Source organism: Fukomys damarensis, unplaced genomic scaffold (genome assembly GCF_012274545.1).
Source record: "Fukomys damarensis isolate Sample0158 unplaced genomic scaffold, DMR_v1.0_HiC HiC_scaffold_12, whole genome shotgun sequence".
Taxonomy (NCBI): domain Eukaryota; kingdom Metazoa; phylum Chordata; class Mammalia; order Rodentia; family Bathyergidae; genus Fukomys; species Fukomys damarensis.
The window spans coordinates 56,902,381-56,927,667 of record NW_022900924.1 but is presented as its reverse complement, the minus strand read 5'-3'; the positions used below and the strand labels follow the sequence as shown (position 1 = coordinate 56,927,667).

At 49.5% G+C, this 25,287-nt stretch overlaps 1 protein-coding gene across 1 annotated transcript; it reads left to right on the top strand.

Moving 5' to 3' along the window:
* Positions 1–7,595: 7,595 nt before the first annotated feature.
* On the top strand, positions 7,596–18,332 carry Abhd5 (abhydrolase domain containing 5, lysophosphatidic acid acyltransferase). Its single transcript, XM_010624444.3, has 6 exons — positions 7,596–7,701; positions 10,169–10,541; positions 14,639–14,793; positions 16,691–16,802; positions 17,760–17,946; positions 18,204–18,332. The coding sequence occupies exons 1-6, from the start codon at positions 7,692–7,694 to the stop codon at positions 18,291–18,293; spliced, it is 927 nt and encodes a 308-aa protein (XP_010622746.1). The 5' UTR covers positions 7,596–7,691; the 3' UTR covers positions 18,294–18,332.
* The last annotated feature ends 6,955 nt before the right edge of the window (positions 18,333–25,287 follow it).

The window sequence follows — 25,287 nt, the reverse complement described above, 5'->3', positions numbered from 1 at the left end:
CTGCGTGTTTTGTCTGAGACTGCTGACCGGTGGACTCTTTGGTCTTGTTGTGGAGCTTGGAAGAGCAGGGTACAGACGTGGAGGGGTATTTGGCTGAGGGCTGTGGCTGAAGATCGTGGAGGGCAGTCCACAGAAAGTCACTGGCGGCTGGCCAGCCGCCCTCCCTGCATAGGGGCCCCCATGCTATGGAGCAGTGCTCAGTGGCCTCGCTGGTGTGGCCTTTGGAACTGTGTCAGGCACAGAAGACAGAGCTCTGCTCCCGCTGGGGGTCCCCTGAATGGGGTGACAGTAAATCTTAATCTAAGGTACAACCAGGTGTGCTAGCATCATTGTTCCTTGCCACCAGCATGAGTAGGGCTGGGTCAGACCCCTTCCCCCAAGGCACCCTCCCCATGTTTCTGCTCTTTTTCACTAGGATTTGGATACATGTCCTCTTGTTTGAGTCAAGTTCCTGAGCCATTCAGGCAGAGCCACTTAGGTCTCCCTAGTGAGGTTTTTTTGTTTTGTTTTGGTTTGGTTTTTGGTTTTTTGAGACAGGGTCTCACTATGTAGTTGAGACTGACCTGGAACTCAATATGTAGCCCAGTCTGGTCTCGAACTCACAGCGATCCTCCTGCCTCAGCCTCCTGAGTGCTGGGATTACATAGTGCTGTGATTACAGGCGTGGGCCACCATGCCCAGCTCCATAGTGAGGTGTTGAGAGAGGAAATAATCTGACCAATGGTTAGAGGCGGGACTTCTATGAAGTGATAAGGATCAGGTAAGGTTGTTGTGTGCAGCCCCATGGATGGAATCCCAAAAAACAGGCCAGACACATACACACTCGTGCTTTTCACTCCTGCCACTCCTTATGCCACCTGGGACTTTGTCAAAAAGAAGCCCAATCCAGGCACCACCCCTCCACTGTGCCCTCCGGAACCGGGAACCGGAATCCTTCAGTACCTCTTTTCTTTGTAATTCTCTGTCTGTGGTCTTGTCTTACTGTGACCAAAGACAGACCGATGCAGATAGGAAGGTGAATAACAGCAAACAGGTGTGAAACAGTCACCTGACAGCTTTTTGCAGCCTCCAGTTCTTGCTTGTTCCTTGTGGCTCTTAGTGAAGCTGGGCACGCTGGGGACCCACTGGGCTTTCCACACCCAGCCCTGCTGAGTTGCAGTACCATGGAGGAGGCCAATGTAACAAGAGTGGAGCAGACTTCTACTCTGCTTCTCCTGTGAATGGCGATGAGGTGGGTCCTGAAAGTTACTCTCAGCCGAGTTAGGAGGAAAGTTAATGCAGAACTGCTCATTTGTAGGGTAGACCATAAAATGGGTGGTTTGCAACGGTGTGCTAGGCTCGGTTTGTACTGGGAGGCCAGTGCTAAAGTTTTACAAATCTCTGCCAACTTGAAATTGGGAGCACTGACATTCTAGAAAGCATTAGATGCCATATATAAGGCACAATAAAGGATTTTTCTTTCTCCTGGCTTTCTTAGTTGGTTTGCCAATGTCCTACTGGGTTTACTTTAGAATTTGAAGTAATTTGTTGCCTTGGAGATAGCAAAGTAGATTTCTCTATTTTATCTTTTTAAAACATTGCTAAGAGTAGTGCCTTTCTCCTGGCTGCCCTCTCCCTCCTGTAACCCTTGCCATGGGACTTCTTAAAAATCAGGAAACTACTCTGGGAGGCTTAAGCAGGAGGATCCCAAGTTTGAGCCTTTCTTAGCGAGACCTGTCTTAACCTTTTTTTAAAAAAGGGGCTGAGGGTGTAGCTCAGAGTGAAGACCCTGGGTTCAATCCCTAGTACTTGAAAAAAATTTAAAACAGTGCTTTTTATTTTTCCCATTATTTATCCTTCTTGGGTCCTTTTCACTTTTTAATATTGAATAAAATATTCAATTTTTAATATTGGTACTTCTTTTTGATACTGTTATTAAACATTTTTGCTGTTACGACATTTTGCTTATTTTGCTGGAGAACAACAGTTGCTTTTGTGAGGCTCTCTTCTTTTAACTCTTTTCCAAATGTAGTCATTTTCCAAGGCCTTATCTTCATTCTCTTTCTTTCTTTATTTCATATCAAAACAATACCGAAAGCACACCTCTTCCTTCTGACTCCGCATTTATCAGGCAGTCACATCCTCTCTTGGTCCTCCAGAATGGCAGCTGTGGCATTACTGTTGACTCCTCTGCACCGCTTTGTCGTCCCTGAGTACCAAAATCTGTTCCCAGGCCCAGCAGATTCTTATTGTTCATCACCTCTCTGGCCCTGCCCCACCCCTGGCTGGCCCCAGTCTCTCTTCTCCCCTGATTATCATAAGCTTGGCAGCATGATTTCAGCATGCCTCATTCCATCAGGACTTGTGTAATTCCAATAGGAACACCCTTGTTTATAGCACAGTCACCTACACTGGGGCTGTCTGGCATGTCCTCACTCCCTGGCTCTCTCTGTGTCCAAAGCCTGACTTCCTAGCTCTGGGTTTGATTTCCTTCCTCTGCACTGGACCTTAGTCGAGCCCTGTCTGCTTCTTACACACATTCCTCGCCCTCCCCCTGCTTCCCCATGGTTTGGTTCACGTTGTTTTCTCAGTTCAAAGCAGATGGTAACCTTCCTTCTGTAAAGGTCTAAACTTGCTTTGTATCGCATTTTAATTAATATTTCCTAGTATAGTTATTTGCATATTTGTTTTTCCAGTTCGGTTGCAACACATTTTGTGTTTCTCAAATGCCTTAAGGAGCCTGAAGGGGCTTTATTAACAGTAAGTTTGTATTAGTAGGTTTGTATTAAGCACTCTGACTGTTGTAAATTCGTGCTGACCGGGAGTAAGGTCAGAAATCTCGTAGACTGTGCATTCTGCAGGTGTGTGGATTAAATTTCATCTTAAGATGTTTGGGAAACTTTGCCTTTGAATAGGACAGTGAGGGCCGTGAACTTTAATTGTGCTGGGAAGATGAGACTAGGTTTCTGTTTCGTGACCTCTGATGAACCCACCACGCCTCTCTGTCCATGCTCTGAAATGCCACCTGCAGGCCAGCAAACGCAGACTCCAGGTCAGTGACACAGAGCTTGTGAAGGCCCAGGCACGGCCCCGTAATTAAAAACAAAATGGACAGCAGGTTTCAGAATTACACATGTCTCTGAATGGGCCTTAAGGGTTAGGCCTATCTCATTCGTGATAGCTATTCTGCAACATTATCAGTAACTTAACCATAGTCTTGACTTATTGTTAGATTTTTCCATTTAGCCTGTATAATGCCCCACTCCTGGTTATGAGCTATAAATATCTGTGTGGGGAGATGATTTTTTAAAAGTAATTATAATAATTATTCAGTTTGAGACCCAGGATTTTTAGTTTTATTTTCTCTATTTTCCATGGATAAGCTTACTTTAGAACTAGCACAGAGAAACATTCCTTGGCCTTATTAAGCCCTGTAAATCCAAAGTACACAGGCGGCTGCTTCAGGCTTGTTTGAGGAGGAGGGTCACAGAAGTGTCTGGCTGCTGAGCTGTTTACCTTGTGAGGAAAGGTAGGAAACGATGGAGAAAAATACCACTAGCCTGTGGCCTCCAACTGTGGGTTTTTTAAAATTATAAGCTAGGAAGAGGGAGGGTTAAGACTCAAAATGAGTGTGCCAACGTATACGAAAGGGTCTATGTTATCCTTTATTTAATGGTCTGTGATAACTCAAATCATTTCAGTATCATTTATCTAAAATAAAACAGCATGTTATCATTTATAGTTATATGAGACATAGTCTTTTCCTCTCTTTCCCAGGAGTAAGATGGAAGGAGTCAGCTTCCCAGAAAGAAGGCCTTTAGCTGTGTTATGATTTTCAGTTTGAAGGTTTTCCACCACTCACTGGCTGAGGAATTCTTTCAGAGGAGTACATATATTCATACCTCTAATTAATTTGGATCTTTACAATAAAAAATTAAAACTAAATGGCTTTTTAAAATGAGGTTGAAAACTATGTTTAGATCAGTTATAGAAAATGATAATAAACACAGTTTTTTCCTTCTTGAGTGTAGCAGGATACTGATGTCGACTATTTTAAACAAAATTGTAATATATTGAAATTCTCTTTACTTATAACCTAATTAGAAATGTTAAATGGCCAAGAGTGTGTAGAAATTGGCCAGAGCTCTGTACATTTTCTTCAGAATACTTTGAAACCTCTTTCACTATTTCACAATATTTATAGATTGTGCAATCCAGGTTTAGTAATACTATAGATAGTCAGATGTCTCAGAGAAGAAAACAGATTTAGCAGGAAACATAAATGTTTATGGCATGGGCTATAAGTACAGTACTTATGATACTGAGGAAAAAAAGACATTAGGTAGAAAGTTAAAGGAAAAAATCAGTGTCCACCTCTCAGACTCAGGATCCTTGAAGTCATATTTAGGGCAGGGGCTGTAACTTAGTGGTAGAGTGTTTGCCTACTATCACAAAAACAACTCATTAATTTAAAAAAGTTTTAAAAGGCAGATCCTTCGATAAATATGCTCTGCTAACACAGTCGATCCTCCCTGGCTTTATTTATGCTTGCCACTTCTACTGTGGTCTCTTAAAGCTTTCCTTGCTTAGAAGTCTGCTCACCAAAATTTTCTATTTCCACTGCAGTGATTACAGAGCAAGAAACCTTTTATTTGGCTTTTGATGAGATGCTCAGGGCTTAGATCCTCTGCCTCACTCATGAGGTCAGTGCCAGCTGACAGAGTCATGGAGAGAAGCCTTCAGTGTGTGTTGGTAAAACTGGCCTGCCTAGTTTTACAGGCTGTTACTTTGGGAAAATTACAGTCCCTATGGTGATCCTCCTCCTCCTCCTCCTCCTTCCCCTTCCTCTTCTTCTTCCTTCTGCTCCTTCCTCTTCCCCCTCCCCCTCCTCCTGTTTTTGTGTTAAAATCTTCTGGTTTGTTCTGAAGTCTGGGTCTCACAGTAGATGATTATATGCTTAAATAGAAAAGTTAGGTTTTGCTTTTCTGTTTGTTTTCCAATGCTGTGAGGAGGCAGGCATGTATCCAGTTTATTGTTTCATAGCTAGGCCATGTGAATATTTACCATAAATCTTGTGACCTCACAAGTCTAGCCTCCATGTCCTAAGCCTAGGGGAGGTCAGACAGCAACAACTGGCAGGAAGAGTCACTGATCTCTGGGAAGGTGAGGTTAACTAACCCCAAGGACGGGCACAGGGATGTTGGGTAAGTTTTAGGATTTGAAGCAACAGAGGTGGTAAGATGAGGCGTGGAAACTCCAGAACCAAGGGCAGTCAATTAAAGGGATTTGACTAAGGGTAGGTGTTGCTTTTATTCTTTGGAAATGTCCCCTTGAGCCTTTTCTAATGTAGCAGTCTATCCTGCAGGCAGCTGCAAGCCAGTTGAAGACACTTTCTACAAAACATTTTCTCCTTGTGTTACAGTACACCTGGACAGAAACATTGTTGGGGCTTAGGAGAAATGTGTTATCCTTACAGTTCTAGTAAGAATGAAAACATTTTACTGTGTTTTGTTAAATACAGTTTTATTTTTTGGTTTTTGGTTTTTTTTTTGTTTTGTTTTGCTCAAATATGCTTTAGAAAAACCTGACTTGGAAAAATAGTTTGCTTTGATGGAAAGGCTGCTGTGAAACCATGAAGTGAATTGGTGCTTCTCATGATAGAAGAGCCCTAATTCTCAGTGTCATGTTCTAGATTGGCAAAATGAGTTAAGCTGCTCATTAAGGAGGCAAAATCCAAGGACAGGCAGTCCAGCCCTGTCCTTGTAGATGGTGTTGGCTTAAGTGGTGCTGTGCTGGACATAGGTACGGGTCCTGTGTCATGAACTGGCTCATAACTTTTTAAACTCTAGTGCCTTTTACATAGTAGGCATTCAGAGCCTGATTATTTTTTAATGTAGTGTTTTTCTTAAAAGATGGAAACAGATTGCAGTTGTGTTTTCTTTGTCCCAACTTGTCTGTGATATCAGTTGGAGCAATAGTAGATTACAGTTCATTCCACTTCATTGTTTTTTTGGTACTGACTTCTGGTTCTCTCTGGCAAACAACCGGGCCATGATTTGAGGGATATTTGCTTAAGAAAATGGATGAGATTGAGTTGTAAGTAATTCCTGTTGGTCCTAGGTCATATTTTATTGTCAGATTGAGACCCAATTCCTGTCAAGGACAGAAGAGCTTCCACTTAGTAACTGTTTATAAAAACTCTAAGGATACCGAGATCCTTTCATTTCATTTGCCTGTTAACCACTTCTCTCAGCAACCAGAAACTTGCAGAATGAATGGAAAATGCATTGCTGAAGCGGGGAGTTCTTTTTCCTAGATAATGAAATGTGACACAAGGGTCAGATCCACCCTTGGATTCCAGGCAGGGAGTGTGTCTCCGCAGAAAGGGTGAGGCATTCTGGGCAGGGGACCAGGTGGGCAGAGCCCTGCAGACCTGCAACACCGAGAAAACTGGGAGAGTTGGGGAGCAGGCTGGGGCAGAGTGCCAGGCCTTGTGCCCTGCTGAGGGGTGTCTGCACCTCCTCAGCTCTGCTGCACCGAGTCCAACTCCCAGGCCCTGTCTAGTGTCACTTCCTGGCTGTGTACAGCCCTTGGACCTGGTGTGGCACAGTCCGAACCTTAGCTTTTCCCTCTGTGAAATGGGAATCTAGACAGAATCCCTGGGCCACACAGCCAATGACTTAACCATTGGGCAAACATTCTCTCTAACCCCAGAGGGAAACCACTGGGGAAGGAAGCTCTGCAGGGCAAGCATCCACGCTGAGGCTGGGTCAGCCCTTGTGGACTTAGCAGGGTTCTCCTCTCACGGAGATTCTCCCTGGTGTTCGCGGTCCTTACAAGCACCCGGAGGGAGACACGAACATGAGGACCTTAGTATCAGACCTCCTTTCTGTCCTCCCAGCCACCAGACCCAGCCCGGCTTACACAGAAGTGCTCCTGGCCACGTCTTCCTGTCTCTGTTGCCGTCGCCAGTGCCTTGGTTTGGGTCCTGGAATCGGTAGCGGTTGGCCACTCTTTCTCTTCTAATTCATTTTCCTTTCACCAGCATGTTCCTCCTCTAAACACTTCCACCCTGTCGTCGCCTGCCAGCTGGCTGTTGAAGCCTTTCGTGGTCCCAGGTCATTCAGGAGCCTTTGGTCTGCAGGTGCGCGCCCGCCCTGCTGGCTGTGTGAGGTCTCTCAGTGCCAGCCTCCCCGGGCTGCCCAGCCGTTTGCTGGAACCCAAAGCCGTTTTGTTTTTCTGTTAGCAGTTAACCAGTTCAGATTGGTAGAGATATGTCACTATTTCCCATGGCATTTGAAGCCTTTTTATTGGAGTGTGCAGCAAGGGTTCAGTCCTCTCCACCCACGGCACTTACCTCACAGTTGCGGTGCAGTGGCTGGGCCCGGGCATCGTTCACTTCTGTGCACTTGTGCTTCTTCGTGTCTGGCCTCCCCTTAGGGTTGTGGGGTGCAGGCTGGCACTGTGGGTCTGCTCCAGCACTTGTCCTGAGGCTGAGCCTCAGCGGGGTCCCTCTGTCACCAGTACTGACCGGCATCCTGGCGGCAGGGTCCCTGCTGCTTTTCTGCAGATGCTGATGCTGCCTCATAGCAGTTGGGTTGTGACTGACCTTTTGCATTTTGTGTTTATTCTCTAGGTCAGGATGGCTATTGGGTTGGCTTCCCACCTGGTGCCCTACATCTCCACTGCTCCTTAAAGAAGCTGAAGAGAAAATGCTAAAATGTAAGGCTTTCTGGGCTGCTTACTAAAATAGACCCGCTGTATGACCTCGCCCTGCAGCTGAAGATGCGGTCCTGTGGTGTGCTAGTTATTGATGAAGAGCGTTTTCCTCTTCCACGTCATCAACCAGTGGCGAAATGTGGAGGGGCAGTGGTTCTCAGCCTTTTCAGTCTTAGGGTACTGTTCAACTCTTAAATTAGGAAGGGCACTAAGGAGCTTTGTTTACCAGTTATAGTTAGCAGTATTTACCATGTTAGAAGTTAAAATGGAATCACTGAAAATATGTTAATGTATTAATTTATTTGAAAATAATAATAAAAGACACACTTTAGGTTATTTTAACTGAGTACTTATTTTAAATAGCATATTTGTATCATATTTGTAAAAAAAAAAAAAAATATATATATATATATATATATGGCTAGTCTCCAAAGAAAATGTAATGAGAAGAGTAGCATCGTTTATATGTTTGCAGATCTCTTTAGTGTAAGTCAGGTGAGTTCTCATATCTGTTTCTGTTTTCAGTCTCTTGGATAATCACACACCATGGGATCTCTGGAAAATACCATATACTTGACAGAGGACAAGAGTGGAAAGGAAAATAAAGTTTTAGTATTGTTATAAAAAAAAAATCTTGTCCTCAGAAGATCTCAAGGATCACACACACACACACACACACACACACAGACGCACACACAGTGTCCCCAAACTATGTACTTTGAGAACAGATTCTAGGAATCCCAGGATCTTGCATAGTAGAACAGGTGCTGGACTGTAGCCAGTTAACCTGGTTCAGGCCCAGTTCCACTACGAGGTGGTTACAGGAGCTCAGGCTCCTGGTTCTTACCTGTAAGATGAAGGAGTAGGATGGTCCTTGGGATTCTGTAAGTGTACATTTATATGGGTGTGGAGACCTTCTTTTATTAAAATGTCTTTTGGGCACTGAAATCTAGTCAAACTTCTGGCATGGCCTTCCTAGGTATCCGTGGGTATACTTCTAAGAAGTTGTGGTTATTTTGCTCTGCTCATGTGATTCAGGCGTGGGTTGAGTAGTACAGTCTGTTTACGTGATTGTTTCACACGTGCAGATGTTTGTTCACACTTGTTTTTATCCTCTTTCCCATAAACGAATGTTCTTTTTTGTACCTGTGATGACTCAGGAGCAAGTGACCAGTGCTGGATATGTACTTAGGAAGGGATAATTAGCCATCTTTTTAATATGCAGATGAATTTTTCCTCACTCCCTATGCCTGGATGATGTTGCTCTCTACAAAACTGACAAACCTGTGAATGTTGTTTACCAAAAATAATATAAATTCTTGTCAGGAGGTGAGAGGGGTGTAAGATGCTCACTGCATGCATTTAAGCAAATGTTGGTTCCTTACCCTGTAAACTGGGGCTGAGACGAGAGTGAGAAGTAGCTCCCGCTCCTGTGTCAGCTAGGAGAACAAGGGCCTCACAGAGCCCCTGCCATGCAGTCGGCGAGCCCTCTGGTCAGCGCTCACTTCCTGTGTCACTTCCGGCTCTGGTTTCCATGCTCACTTCCTTAGCTTCCCCTCATGTAGGCACATAGGATTGTTAATATTCTGCGTGAATGCTGGTTTCCTGTTTGCTGCCACTGTGTAAATACAAAAGGTAAAATCAGTTCTTTGGTTAAAGGGCAGAAACAACTGGTTCTCCATATTTGGCTCCTGCAGGGGAATATACACAGATAATTAAGGGGTATATCTAAAGTTTAGTTATTCCAAAAAATAAAATAAAATAAAGCTTAGTTATTCAGTTGATATGTTAATCATAAAGAATTTCAATTTTCCTTGCATCTTTAGGTAATTTGGGGTGCTGTGTATTGAGGTAGATGCCATTAAATGCAAGTTAAGAATTTTGCTCTACAAGATTGTGATTATTTGCATTTCCTGCCTGATTGCTGGACTTGAAATCCGGCCACCTGGTGCCTCATGCTGACTGACTAGTTCCTGCCTTACCTTATTAGCTTTTTCTACTAAGCTCTGAAATGACTGATGGTTTGAGTTGTATTTAATATGCATACCATTAAGCCTTCCCTAAACTCACGATGACTTTTCACGACATCAGTCTTCAGTGCTTGCTTACTTCATCAGGTGTTTTGTGTTCTTTCTTGCTGGCTGCAGAGCTGGAGACATGAGCTAGTGGGCCCAAGCCCTGCTCCAGTCACGAAATTCCTTCCTTTACAGAGTGGAAGCCAGGCGGTAATGACTTGCCGAAGACTTTGGCCACAGGTGCTTGAGGCTTGTCTGAGATGGATTTTCCCACTTAGATGGAAAACACGGTCATTTGGAATTGCTTGATTCAGTAAAATAATGTACCCCTTTTAGGGCGGACATAATAAAGGCTCAAATCATATGTGCTTCTTAGATCATGACTTTTTGTTTTGGGAGTACTTTGCCTAGAAGTAGCGAAGCTAAGCAGAATTTCTCTTTTGTGTTTTTATTAGGTGTCCCATGCACTTACCAAAAAGAGTCTGTTCTTGTATCTAATGGAAATAAAATATGGACACTGAAGTTCTCTCAGGATATTTCAAATAAGACTCCACTTGTCCTCCTCCATGGTTTTGGAGGCGGCCTCGGACTGTGGGCGCTGAATTTTGGAGCTCTTTCTACCGACAGGCCCATCTACGCTTTTGACCTGTTGGGCTTTGGACGGAGCAGTAGACCCAGGTTTGACAATGATGCGGAGGAAGTGGAGAACCAGTTTGTGGAATCCATCGAAGAGTGGAGATGTGCGCTGGGGCTGGACAGAATGATCCTGCTCGGTCACAACCTGGGGGGCTTCTTGGCTGCCGCCTACGCGCTGAAGTACCCGCTGAGGTAAGTACGTGGTGGTGGCACCCGGCTCTGGTTTCCTTGTTCGGTGGTTACTAGTGACTGGACCGCCTGGGACAGTCCCTCCCCTCAGGGAACCTGGGGACCAGGTGGCCACGACCGATGGCCAGTTTTCTAGCTGAAATAATGGTCCTCCTGTTAAACTGCTGCACATTGATAAGTTTGATAAAGGACTGTATATTTGTTACTTAGAATTACATGAAATTTAGTGCATAATTTAAAACTGAAAATACAAATTACTGTTATTATTTATTGTTATCATCGTATTAAGTCTTTTTCCTGTAGGCTTTTCCTACCTTTTCTAAGGAGTGGTAAGCTGTTTTAGAAACAAAAGGTTAGAGTTAAGACAGTCTAGGCCAGTGGTGGCGAACAAATGGCACGTGTGCCCCAGTGTGCTGCTTGCATGGCTGAAAGCTCTGAAAGGTTCGCCATTGTCGATCTAGGCACTAGTGCTATCTTTGACTTGGAGTAAATTGCGGAACCTCTCTAAACTTTAGTTCCTTCAGAGTGTATCATCTTCCAGGTGCTTTGTTTTGTTTTTCTGTTGGAGACTAAACCCATGGCCTTGCACATGCTGGGCAAGGGCTCTACCACTAAGCTACATCCCTGGACTCCTTATTTCTTGCTCAGTTGCCCTGGCTGACCATGAACTTCCTGCCCCACCCTCCCAAGTAGCTGGGAGACCGGGCGCATCCCTGGGCCAGCTGCTCCCTCGGTCGTCTTATACCATCCCTGCTGTCTCACTGTGGAGCTCTTTCTTGGTCATTGATTTAATAAATGTTTGTTTCTAGCATTACCCTCTTCCTTTAGCTTTTTAAAAATACTCTTTCCTGTTATTCATGCTGCCACTTGGGGAGGGGGGGTCGCAGTTGAGTGTGGAGCAAACAAGAAAAACTCTGTTTCATTCATTTTTGGGGAAAGAAATTGAAAACTGAATGTCAGCATCTTTGTGTTGCCGGGATGTTTTTGTGCTGGCCTCACTTCCAGTGCAGCGCTGTGGTGGTGTCCACGCTGAGGGTGGCAGTCATCCTCTGGGTGCCTCTGACTCAGGTGTGTGCTCCACACAGTGGAAGTCGCAGCCACTGTTTCTCCGGGGACATTGCCTGGATTGAGCATTCTTACCTGGTCTTTCTGGAGACAGCATAGTTCACGGCGCACTAAGCAACAATCGTCTTGTCAACTCTCAGCCCTTTTCTTTCAAAAGAAACTCAAAGTGTCTCTCCCGGTTGTCATTGTAGAGATTATTCTCATCTGTTATGCCTTGCATTTAGTGACAGACTCCTAGCTGTGCGTGTGAAGGAGGAAAAGGAAGTGGCTGCTTTCTGGTGTAGGACGCAGCTGTTCACAAGAGCTGCCTCCTCGGGCAGCGGGCTGTGTCTGCATCGTAGAGACGTCTGTCCTGCCACACTGAGTCTGGTGGTGTCTCTGGAGGTGGGACCCTGCTGATTAAGCCCCGAGGTCATAGCAGCCTGACCCTTTGTGGCCTGGTGACGGCAGGTGGTGAGATGGGCTTCTGTAGCCGTGAAGTTCTGTAAAGAGGCGGGAGCTGCTGGGATCCAGAAGCCCTTCTATAAAAGACAGTAGCAGAAGGGATCCACACCCGAGTGGTGGCCCTCACCACACTGATGGCAGCTTGGAAATGGTCACTGACGTTTGTACCTGATACAGAAGTAACCCTGGACGGAGAGCTGTGTCAGCACCGGGGCACCAAACCGGAGGAGGTGGGTAGGAGAATGGTTGGAGCAACTCGCGTGTGTGAATTCCGCTGGTCGCCACCAAAATACTGTGTTCCACAGAGTGTACGGGGCACTCGCGCCGCTATCGTAGCCTGTCCGTGTCTCCGCCTGTGGTCTTATGTCAGCAGAGGGAGAAAACAGAATCAATGTGGTTGCATTTATTGGGACTTGGTTACATAAAACTGAAATTATTAAACACAAGTTCATTCCAGCACGATTGAGTTCCCCGGGCTTTCGGGTGTCCCGGCCGTGGTCACTGCAGATGTGCGTGTTGGTGCTGTGGGGGACCCGCACTCGAGCCAGTGTGGCCCTCGGCCCCTCCTCAGGCCAGCGCTGCACTGCGGGCTACTGTTGCCAGCCGCTGCCCGGCCTCTGGGGCGTCTCAGGGGCCTGCGGAGGCTTCCATGGTGCACACAGCGCTTCTCAGGCATGGCGAGAAGGCACTTGAACGAGTGTACGGTGCCTACGCTAAATGTCATGCCTGGTGTTCTCTTGACACGGGGTGCATTTTTATTTTGCTTTCATGAGATTTAAAGGAATCTCTGCGTTTCAGAGAGATGTCCAAGGGGCTGAATGGGGTGGAGGTGGAGTGGAGGCCTCTTGAGGAGAAGCAGGCTGCACTGGGGTCTAGCGGTGGTGCCCTAGCACATAATGCTTGGGCGGAAGGGTTCTGCAGGTCGCATGGCAGGAACCCAAGGCCCCCTGCTGGGAAGGCCAGTGTGGGCAGAGATGTGGTGCCCTGGTGGTGACTCAGGGTGACTCAGGGAAGGACGCCCCGTCCTTCCCCCGGACAGCTGCAGCTCTTCTCAGTGTGCTGCCCGATGCCCAACCATCAGCGGTGCCGCCTGTAACTTCCGCCAGAGGTTGATGTGCTGGCTCACAGACAGCAGGGTGGCTCCCCGGGTCACCAGTGTCCTGGCGGCCTTGATGTAAACCCAGCCTCAGCAGGCAGAGGACACAGGCTACAGTGGCCACCTCGGGTACCATCGGCTTTCTTCCAGCTCTGTTCTCAGTAGTTTTTTCCTCAAATTTTCTTTCCTTCTGGTCCCTGCTGCTCAGAACCTCACACCAAAACTATCTGTGTTTTATGGGTATTTGCCATTCAGAGCATGAAAAACCCCTCTCACAATTTCTTTCTGGTACAGTCTTAGCAAATACTTTCATGCAGGACATTCTCAGGCTGTGAAGCCAGCAGGTACTCGGAACTGTCTGGTGTCACACTCCCTTCCTCAGGACTGTGTGGTCTGGAGCACAGATGAGAACTGGCCGAGAGCTGCTCGGGCCCACCGGCATCTGTCCCGCATCAGAGAATGTCTCAGCTCCCTTCCCACCATGAGGGAAGGCTGTGCCGAGTGCTCTGCCGGCCGGTAGAGCTCTGTGCTCAGAAGCTTTCTGTTTGAAAAATGCAAAGTCAAAACAAATTCTCATCAGCGACTCAACCATACGTGTGCTGACAGAAATAATGCACTGATTTAACACAATCCCACTGGCACGCCCTCCCCTCTTTACCTTTCTGCCTCAGTTACGATTTAGCAAGAGGGCGTCGGAGTCGTCGTCAGTTGGTCCTGCAGCGATGTTGGCTGGCATGTGTTGGCGGGTTCGGTTGCAGCTGCATTGCAGCAGAAGGGCCTTGGTGGTCGGCTGGGATCTCTGGGATGTGTAAAAGTACGACCTGGCACTTTGATTCTTCTGGTTTTTCTTCATCAAGAGCAAGTTTCATAAAATGGAAAAATTAAAACTATCAATGATATGAGGCCGTTTTATCTGAAGTGGGACCAGGTGTTTGGTTAGTAGGAAGCATTGTTAAGCCGGAGCCTACGAGTGGTGTTGTGGCTGGGAGGGTAGGGCCTCCCATCTCTGCAGGGAGTGTTGTCACCTGTTTCTGGAATCACTACTCCTGCTTGCGGAAAGGTTCATTTAAAGCCCTGTTGGTCTTACAGTGTGGTGTTCAGCCTGCACTCGTTTCTTCTGTTTGAACCGCGACTCACGTGGAACTGGTGGGTTTCCCTGAGTGATTAGTAATCTGCTTCACCTGCCAGAATGTCGCTTAAACAAAAGATGCCTCTTGCTTCCTGAAGGAGCAGTTACATACCCGGCTCGCACACCTCTTTTGTTATCCACAGTTAGACCTTCCAGTAAAGACCTCTGCCTACCGTTCGGCTTTCAAATCCTATCGGGCCTCACACACAGAGTGAGCATGGCGTAACCTGCTTGGCAATTAAGTCTTCTCGTCCACGCATGTTTTCAAAGGTGGTTTGTTCTGCCTTTATTTGATAAATCTGCTATTTTTTTGTAGTCTTCAGGTGAACTTGCCAAATGCACCTAATTCTGTCCCCTCCCTAACAGGGTCAGTCATCTCATCCTAGTGGAGCCATGGGGTTTTCCCGAACGCCCAGACCTCGCCGATCAGGACAGACCGATTCCAGTGTGGATCCGAGCCTTGGGAGCAGCACTGACCCCGTTTAACCCCCTAGCTGGCCTCAGGATCGCAGGACCCTTTGGTGAGTGCTGCAGCCTGGGAAGGAAGTGTGTATAGTAAGGAGTCTGAGATGTGGACACCTGGCCTGTACCGGGTCTGCGCCCTGCAGACCCACCGGAAGTTGAAGTATATTAAGTAGCAGGTGAACCTGGAAACCTCCTGGACACCGTGGCTGGGCAGCATGGCACCCCAGAGAGCAGTGGTGTCACCTTTGTGGTCCCCACCCAGCATCATGAGCCTCACAGCCCAGTGGAAGACGGAACCCAAGTGCAGGGCCTACTGACCGCGGCCGCTGTGCCATTGTCATGAAGCCAGAAAACCCCACGTCGCTCCGTCGTGAATGGGCGATGTCTGCACTTGCCAGTCAACACTGTTAGAATCTTTTTAAAAACCCCCATGCCCTTGCTTTTTCTCTCCCTCCTCCAGTAAGTCCCAGGCCATGCCCAGTATGAGCAAAACCGGCCATCTGACAGGAATCTTGGCACCTTAGGGACCTGGGAGGGCTGAGGGCGAGGTGTCAGCCTTGGACTCTGACAGAAGCCAGGCAGGCAGTGCGTCTCAGCCCAGTCCCGGGCACAGGAAGGAGGGTCCTGGGCACCCTGCTGGTGACCATTCGGGAGCATCTGACTGGGTGACAGTGGACAAGTGGACAATCCAAGTGTGACCCCAGGGGGACAGCAGGTTTCGCCACCTGAGATCACTTCCTTTCTACATGAGGACAGAGTGGTGGGAAGGGAAAGCCAGCCTCCCCTCAGGTGTGCCGGGCTCTCCTGATGTGTGTACTGCTCTCTGTACCCAGAGATGCCGAGTTAGGCGTGGGAATCCCTCCTCTTCTGAAGTGTGTCATGAGGAGTGGCCGAGCCACAGGTGCCTGAGGGGTGGCTCCCCCTGCGTGCTGTCATCTCCTTACCACCGGTCTGGAGCTCGGGCAGCTCTGAGCCAGGGCTGGGTCTGCATCTGGGACCCTCTTGGCCATTCTCTCCTGTCTGCTGGATGGTTGCCATGGCATCAGGCCCCTCACAGAGGGGCATCTGGACCTGGGAGAAAGGAAAGCAGAGAAAGGGCCCTCCCTCCCCGGTCCGCGCCCACGCTCTTGTGTGTCCACCACCCCTCACCAAGCAGATCTGGCGCTGACATTCAGGGCTTGTTCCAGGCCTGGGGTGGGCGCCGCTGTTCTGAGAGGGGCCGGGTCCTGTCCCTTGTCCCCCAGCCTCCTGGCCCTAGCCTGCGCCTCCCTGGGGAGCTGCTAAGAGCCAACTCTGCAGTCCCAAGACATGAGTGGGCTCGGGAGAGAACGTACAGGTGACTGAGGGTGCGCTGAGCCTGAGTCCCCACCCACTGTCGCCGTGTCCCGGGGCAACACAGATGTGTGCAGCGCCCAGACCTTGGTGGAGCAGCAGTCCCGGGGTGTGTGTGCATATGCACAAGTACATGTGCAGTGGAACCTTGCTGGGGCAGCAGAGCTGGGCCCACTGCGGACACTCGTAGACCTCTTTTCTTCGCCCGCCCTACCACCCTCTCAAGAGCAGGCTGTGAGGTCTCGGGTGAGCTGTGGGTACCAGCCCCAGACACAAACTCAGAGTCACTCTCCCGCGGAAGTATCCATGAACCCAGTCCGCTTCACTTAGAACGCTGATTGCTGTAGCTGGGAGGAAACAGGTGAACATGTTCACTTCACGGGTAGCCTGCCCTAGGCACTGTTTCAAGACCACCTCCCTCAGATCGTCCTGGGAAACGAACTGATGCTTCTGAGCTCCTGACGCACATCCGTAAGCCGGGCTGCCGCGTTTCTGCTTCTGGCCCCCTCGTTCCTTTGGGAACTGGAAAGTGGCTTCCAGAGGGGCTTTACCCCGCGAAGCTTAACACCGACCCGCAGCTAACGTAACTGCAGACTTGCGTGCTTGTGTTTCGGTGGACAGGTCTGAGTCTCGTGCAGCGGCTGAGGCCAGATTTCAAGCGGAAGTACTCGTCGATGTTTGAGGATGACACGGTGGCAGAGTACATCTACCACTGCAACGTGCAGACGCCCAGGTGAGGCCCCAGCCTGGACTGCGTGCTGCTCTACACTTTTCTTTTGAAAATACGTCAGTAGCCCAGATTTTTACTAGTAGTTAAATAAGAAGGGCAAATGTCTAAAGGTGCAAATGTCTAGCCACATGCATGCTAGGCATCCTACATTCCCAGCCCTTTATTTTGAGACAAGGGCTCACTGACTTGCCTAGAGAACAGCTTCTGTGTGATCCTCCTGCCTCAGCCTCCCTAGTAGCTGGGGTTACACAGATCTGTGCCATACCCAGCTTTTCCAAGTCTTGCTTACTCATCTGTTTGTTGAGTACCCACTAAGCAGACTGTGCTGAGTTCTGATAGGGATCAAAGAGTGTGGGGTACACTTTCTCCCCCTAAAGTACTTTGGGTAAGGTGAGGAAGTCCTGGTCTTAGGGATCCCTTAAGTGGTGACCTGGAGTGAGAGACTTGCCCAGCAGATCAGGGTGTACAGAACCTCATTCTGGTCCTGCGCAACCTCATCTCCTGTGCCTGTGCAGTCCTGACGGCCTTTCTTGTGCTGCAACTCAGGCCATTCCCAAAAGGACGTTCAGAGTGAGGTCTTGTCACCGAGAGCAACAGGAAGGACAGCAGAGTGGCTCTCCTGAGGTGTGGTCCGAGGCTGGGCCTCGAGCCAGGGAGATGGCCTTCTTGCTTTGCTTCGAAAGATGCACGTACTCGTCCTCCGTCCTCACAGGAAGGGGAGTAAGCTAATGATTTAATAGGACAGTGACAGTTGCTTACTTTGGCTTAGCAGAAGATCACTCTTTAATCAGCTGGAGTTTGCAGCAGCTGTATTTATCTGAAGGCGATGTGTTTGGGGTCCTCCTGCTGTCTAGGTGATTCTCTTTCCCTTACCTAGAGAAGCCGTTAGGGCCAGGCTTTGGGAGGAGGAGGCCGCGTGCCCCACCCTGAGTCATGCCGTGTGCTCTTCTTCCTGCAAAGCGGTGAGACAGCCTTCAAGAACATGACCATCCCGTACGGCTGGGCCAAGAGGCCCATGCTGCTGCGCATTGGCAAGCTGCACCCTGACGTGCCAGTGACGGTGATCTTTGGTGCACGCTCCTGCATAGATGGCAACTCAGGCAGCAGCATCCAGGCCCTGCGACCACGGTCCTATGTGAAGACCATAGTAAGTGTGTGCAGGCAATGGTTTCCAGTCCCCGCATCCTGTGCACACTCACAGCCCCCCAGTAGAGATGCTGTGGGCATGGCGGGTCAGGCCCTGGCTGGCTGGCTGGACAGGGCGGAGGTGCAGCAGGTTTTCCTGTTCATCTCCCATCTTTTGCTAGAAGTCCCTGACCGAGGGCTTGCATCCGGGGTTCATTTGAGTGCAGCGGCTGTGACTGGGGCCCTTGGTCCCTCCCTGACCCATCCTGTCCCCGCCAGGCCATCCTCGGGGCGGGGCACTACGTGTATGCAGACCAGCCCGAGGAGTTCAACCAGAAGGTGAAGGAGATCTGCAGCTCGGTGGACTGAGCTGGGCGGCTCCCCAGCAGGAGCAGCGCAGACGAGTGGCCACCCCTGCCTGCGCTCTGCCGAGTGCGTGTGTCCTGTCCTGTCCGAGACACCTGCACACTCGAGCCACTTAGTGCCTTCTAGAAGACGGATTTCCTTTCTCCGCACACAATTGAAATACACAAGTCTCCAAATTTAGTAACTTTAAATAAAAGGTTATTTGTCCCTCTGGTACACTGAAAAATTGTACTTTTTTTAACCATTATTGTTTGTTCACTTTTCCTAACTCTGCTAGCCAAGTACTTTTCATATGGAGGTGTGTCTTGCCAATTTAAAGAAATGGTTTCTGGGTTGATTGTGTGACACCCTGTAAAAGTGCGCTTTATATTCTTTGTATGTATTTATCTATCATGTCTCGTAACAGATACAGTTCACCCAAATGTAAACACTGTCAGCCGTTTAGACCTCATTGCTGAAGTGGAGTGACAGGCCCGGCCTTGCAGGAAAGGGGCGGCAGTTAGTCCCTGCTCACCGCTCCGCCTTCCCTCACTTTGTACTTTTGGCCGCAGCCCCCGTGCAGCATGTTCAGTAGATGTGTGCCGAAGCGAGCGCTGTGAGGCGTCTTCATTGTCAGCTGTCCTGACCCGTGGCCCTGCACCAGCACAGCTCCTGGGAACCGGCTCCGTGTGGTCTGGGCCTGCATTTCTGAGACAGTGCGACTTTAACACTGAACAGCCTTAACCACGAAGTGGCTCCTCTTTCTTTTCCCTCTCAGTGGTGATCTTTCCAGGAACCAGGGACACAGGTGTCCTCCCTGATGGGGACACGGACACTGTGACCTTTCCGGAGCCAAGTCATCTCACGTTTCCTTGAAATCTAACTCTTGTACATGGGTGCTAAACCTGGGTTGCATTTTCACCACTAAAGTATGAAATGAGCTAGCATTAGGTTTGCTTTCTATTGAGTACTGTGTTGATTAAACCATGAACATACTTGAAGTTGTATTCCAGAAATTCTATAATGTTGATTGAACTATTTGACAATAACTACCATCATGCATAGCACTTTTTTTGTAGTTTTGGAATGAGGAAAACTTTGAAATTGTGAAAACTCCCTGCAGTAAATAAAGACTGCTGTGCAGAAGGAAGGGAAGGAAATGGAACTGTCCCCAGCAAGGCATCTGCCTTCTGTTTTGTTACCTCTGCTTATCTGGGAAAAGGTGGGTTCTGTAAATAAAAAAACAGTGAACTAGAACAAATAGTGCTTCATGGCTTGGGTTATTGCCTTTTTGCAGTGGCTGTTTGGTTGGGGAATTAGCTTCTGGGTGAAGTGTAAGATCCTGCGACTGCGGGTGGATGGGAACCAGACCGCATGCTCTGTTCCCAGTGTTCTCTCTCCAGCGAGGAAAAGGCAAACTGTCCTCCTTTGTCTGCCCCTCAGGCAGGGCAGTGTGAGGAGGTACCTGGTGCTTGCGGTGAGATAGCCATTCATGCTGATGCTTTGGCATGGACTGGTCTGCTGTTCTTGTTACCACAGGACAGGGACTGATGAGCATAAACATTTGTCTCTGTCCTGAGGCCTTCTAGCACCTGGGCCGCCCCACCAACTCGGGAGGGAAAGGACGGGTCTGGAATGTCTTGTGCCGGCCGGCAGCCATGCAGTGAGAGAAGGTGGTGGGGCGGGGCCCAGCCACTGACTGGAGGGGTCTCCATGGCCAGAGTGGGACAGTTTGACAGAAAGAATGATGCTTTGAAACAAGAATCACATAAAACCCATGAGATCATAATGCTGTTAAAGTGAGTGGTCGGCTTTGGCAGTTACTAGGACGCTGACTCAGTATTTTAAAAGTTGCCAAAGGGAAGAGGGGACACTTATCCTGACATCTTTGTTAGCATGATAATCTGGTAGGGGGGTGTCCTTGGGCAGGATTTATCACTAAGCTCCAGAGGCATGATGGGATTAAGCGCCAGAGGTATGATGGCACCAGCACCGTGTTTCTACTTCATACCAACTGATGGATCTGGGCTGCTGAAGCTATTAGGGGGACGTTAACGGGAAACATTTCACTGGATGACTTGGTCTGGTAACACGTAAATCCAGATCAATTTTAGCATTATTGGAAAAAGAACAAGTAGACATTACATGCCTCTGATGTGTTACAATAGCAAGAGCTCAACACAGCCATGATGAATTATTGCCCCAAATAAAATCGAGCCTGAGTATAATCAGGTTTCAACATGTAGCAGGTTTATGGAGATAGGCTGGTCACAGTGATACACGTAATCCCAGCACTCTGAGAGGCTGAGGCAGGAAGATTGCAAGTTTGAGCCCAGCCTGGCCTACACTACATAGTAATTTAGCAAGACCCTGTCTCTAAATAAATAAATCAGTAAATAAATTAATTAAATTAAAATGTAGCTCAGCAAAAAGGCCCTGCGTTCAAACCCTAGCACCCCAAAATACAAACAAATGAGAAACCACTAGAAATTAAGAATGCATCAAGATGTTAAGCCAGAAGGTGGGAAGTTACAAATAATCTTTGGCCAGTTGCAGCTGTAAATAAAAATGGTGGTGGGTTAAAGGTTAGAAAATGTAAAGGACTTTGTATGCATTCTTATTTGAAAAGAACTAACTTAAAATGACATTTTGAAACATGTAGAGAAAAACTTAAGGACTAATTGATGATGTTAAGGAATTGTTGATTTTGTTGTGTGAAATAGTGATATAGTGACTTTTTAAAGTCCTTTTCTGTTAGAAATTCACTTGTGTATTTGCAGTTGACGTCATTCACATTATGACTGGGATTTAGCTAAGCACAATCCAGGGAAGAAGGAAAACTGAACAGAACTGGGCAGAAAAACATTGATGCTGAGTGATAAACACCTATGAATTTAGATGTCTATAGTGGTGCACATTTGAGAATTTCCATGTCACAGTCAGGTGTGGTGGTGCACGCCTGTAATCCCAGCACTGGGGAGACTGAGGCAGGAGGATCACCAGAGTTCCAAGTCAGCCTGGGCCCCATAGTGACTTCAAGGCCAGCCTGAACTACATAGTGAGAACCTGTCTCAAAAAACAACAAAACAAGAATTCCCATCCTGGGAATTTACAGAATAACAACGGAGAGAGAGCTTGAAGAGGTCCTGGGAAACCGCTTCAGGGAGCCCTGCCTGGGTCTGGCCAGCTGGAAGGAGGGAGCGGTGTCCAGGAGAGGGGAGAGGCGGTGAGGGGAGTCACTGGGGTGGGCGTTGCCTTGTGAGAAACCATTCGCAATGGGTGGCACTTCCGGAGTCCTACTCACAGCCCCGACATGCAGACGCCCCGTGGATGTCCGTCTTGCAGCGTTACAGTGCTACAGGGTGGAACACAGTGGGTTAAAGTCACGGTGCATTCATAAATCAAGAGCTTTGTGGAAAATTTCTGAGGTATCGCTAAAAACCAGAGCATGCGGCACATTTCAGACAAGTGCAGACACACATGCGTGCATGCATACAGAGCGGTGCCGCAGGCACGGCAGGGACTCAGTGACACATAACGCTGGCTCCCATGCGCAGACATTTGGGGAAGAGAAACTCCTGCGGGAGTTTGTTGACAGTGCTTAGCTTCAGACAGGGATGGCTCCTTCTGTTGTCTGTGCTTCTGTAAACTTTGCAGTCTTATGCATTCCCTGCATTTTAGTAAACCAATAAAGTGTAGGAAAAAAATCTTTTCGGATATTGTATTGTTAGAACTGGCTAGAATTACCTTGTCTGTTTTCTGACTGTAGCCTGGCTTTTTGCTTGCTTAATTAGATTAGTTCCCAAGTTTAAAATGTAAAGCAGGCCCATTGGCAGGCGGGCACCTGTGATGTCAGTGCTGGCTCGGCTGAGGCAGGAGGATCGCCACAGTTTGAGGCCAGCTTGTGCTATACAGCGAGATCCTGTCTCAAAACAAACAAATGAACAAGCGTGGTTTTAAATTATCAAGTATTTCTGAAGCACATAGGTAAGGAATTTTATTCCAGCATATACTTTAATCCTTAAAAATATGTGTAAATGTCCACCATGACTTTAAAGTGTTACAGGGAGTGCGGGTTAATGGAGAGTTGAGTGGGGCTGCTGTTGAGAGACGGTCCCTCGGCGTGTGCTAGACACTGGGCCAGGACACTGAAGACACTCAGGAAAGAGGACTCCAGAGCTGCTGCGGGGAGTGGCCAGAACCACAGGATAAGAATATTTGAAGTGAGGGTGAGGATTTTGAGGAGGATTCACAGCAGTGTGGCTTTCACTGTGATAGTTCTTTAAAAATGTAAACGGGACACCGTGTCTTTGGATCACCCCTGGTATCTGCACCACGGGGCTGTTTAACGCAATGCCGTCAATGAAGGACAAGCGCACAAGGGCGACGCTGAGTGGAAGAAGCCAAGCACGAGAAGCAGGCGACCTAAACACGACCTGAGCAGCCGCAGGGCTCTCGGTGTGGGGAGCGGTCGCTGTGTGGGCTGAGCAGGACTCTGGGGGGCGGCGTGGCTCCTCTGTCTGCGTGCGGGCTGCCCCTGTACATCCTGCCCGGGGATGTTCATCCAGGGCACTGTTAGGATGTTTTTGCACTTCTCGGCGCAGTGCTCAGGACAGATTTTGTAAACAGATCGATGGCCGGTCACGGCGTGGCACTGCGTGCCACACACCAGGCTTTTCCTAGGCGCTCTCCACGCACCGTGGTATGGTACAGATGAGAAACCTGAGGGTAAGGGCCGTTCTAGGGTCACCCTCTGTCCTGCAGGCATCACACAGTCGCCTTAGGGGTCACCTAGGAAACAGGCCTTGTGCTGGGCGACAGTGACTGTCCCAGACATGGCTGCCCGCCCGGGAGCGGGCGCCCGCTGCGGACGGTAGGTGCAGCTCCAGCCCTGCCTGGTGCTGTGCCGGGATGAACTGCTAATTGCTAAACACTGTGATTAAGTGGGGAGGCCTCAGTTTAATCCGCCAGGATTGTCGCCGACCACGGTAGTGTGAAAGGGGCCATGATGAATGAGCTCGCTAATAATCTTTTCCTTTACTGACACCCTTTTATGTTCTGGCAGGCGTGCGGCCTCCTCCCCTCACCGCGCAGCTACCTTCTGTCCTGTAGCCCAGCCTGCCTGGCGGAGGGGCCTGAACTGTGGCCCGTTCCGGGCTACTCTCCTCCCGCCTGGGGCGGACGGTGTGGGGCCCGGCCTCAGTGCTGTCAGGCACCGGTTCCTGGTTTTCCTCTTTTCTCAAAGCCCCCTTTCCTTCCTTCATACCTTTGTTCCTTCATTCCTGCTTCCCTTGCCCTCCTCTTTCTTTTCTTTCCTTTCTCCCCCCCACTTTTCTTTCTTTTTAGCAGTACTGGGATGGAACCAGAGGGCCTTTGCCTGAACTACATCCCTGGCCCTATTTTAGTTTTAATTTTTAGATACTGCTCTGCTAATTCCATATATTGCCCGGGTTGGGCTCAAATTCATGATCCTCCTGCCTCAGCCTCCCAGAGTGCTGAGATGACCGGCAAGCACTGCCACACCTGGCTTCCATAACCTCTTGTCACTTCTTCCAGCACCGTCTTCCCTGACGGATGAGGGACCTGGGTGCTCTTGTGCCCAGGGCCCACACAGCCACCTCTTCTGGAGCAGCCCTGGAGACCCTGGCAGCAGGGGCTGAGGCGGGGGTGACAGCGTGCTGCACAGCTCCTCCTGGGCTCGAGCAGTGGTGGTTCAGTGGGGCCTGAGTGCTGAGGCTTCTCGTCCCGGACCTATCTCCTGTGCTCCTCCCTGCACACCGGGCGGCTCTCCTGCCGGCTGAGGGCTCCAGCCTGCTGGGTGCCGTGTGAGGTGGGCTTCCCTCTCCTGCCCAGTGAGGGCGGCCAAGCCAGAGGAGAAGGTGGCACATTCACCTTTGCTGACACGGTGCCTGCTCCCCAGACACCCACAGGCTCTCTGCCTGGCGCCTTCCTCCTGCCTGAGCCTCACCTCCAGCGCCAGCCCCTTGCCCCGACTCCCCCAACACCTGCTATCCCCCGCCTTGACCCACTGGAGCCTCGCTTTCCTGCGCCTGGTTTCCTGTCCCTGCCCACGGGATGCCCCCCCCGGGCCGTGGCCATCCTGCCCTCCCAGGCCCACATCAAACAGCTCCTGGGGAAGCAGAACCAACAGCATATGCAGAGGGGTTCTCCTGCCCTGCCTGACGGCTGCAGAATCAGAACTGGCTCTGTTTTCCAGCTGCGAGCACCCGCACCTGTGTCCCGTGGGGGACAGCATGGCAGCCGAGTGCCGTCATGGCACCTGCCTGTATTCACAGCCGCCTTGCACTGTGCGACTGGATTCCATGAGGAAACGCAGGCCATGGATTAAATACATGTTGTATTAAGAAGCTTCCCATTTTATCGCAGGCTGTGCAGTGCCAGAAAAGCGTTCTGCATGTTAATTAAGAGAGCCGGGCTTTTAAGACTTCTCCCTCTAACTTTGTAATTTCTTTGGGGCTGGGGGGCTCTAGGGAGACTCCTCGAAGAGTGGATCCCGTCGGGGGGACGGGCCGGGCCTGTCTGGGGGCCTACAGCAGGCTGGTTGGGCGGCGGCTGCGAAGTAGCTGGAGAGGTGGCAGAGGACTTCTGCCTTCAGTGGGCGCTGTGCCCTCTGGGCCAAGGCTGGAATGTGGCCCAGGGAACAGTTAAGCAAGAGGCAGGATGAGAACTGAGCGAGCCCAAGAATCAGAGTGGAGCGGATGAGCTGGGATTCCGGGAACGGAGCATCTGACCTCACGCCCAGTGAGGCGGCAGCGTGGCCAGCGCGGTGTGGCAAGAACGAGGGGCGGCAGGAAGGTGCCCCCCTCAGAGGCACTGTGGTGACAGAATGAAGGCCGGCCTTGCAGTTCTCTTGGCCTGGGCTGAAACGCGGAGCCAGGCCTTGCTGGGACTCTGTCTCTAGGGGAGGAGCCCGGGCAGGCTGGATTCCCAGACACAGGTGCGCCCAGAATCCCGCGGCCGGTACCTGTGCCCCCTCCGGGAGGCAGAGACTCCGAGC

Coding starts and splice junctions, on each gene's coding strand:
- Abhd5 (XM_010624444.3), top strand. Junction 10,542..14,638: donor GCGCTGAAGTACCCGCTGAG/GTAAGTACGTGG, acceptor CCTCCCTAACAG/GGTCAGTCATCTCATCCTAG. Junction 16,803..17,759: donor TGCAACGTGCAGACGCCCAG/GTGAGGCCCCAG, acceptor CTTCCTGCAAAG/CGGTGAGACAGCCTTCAAGA.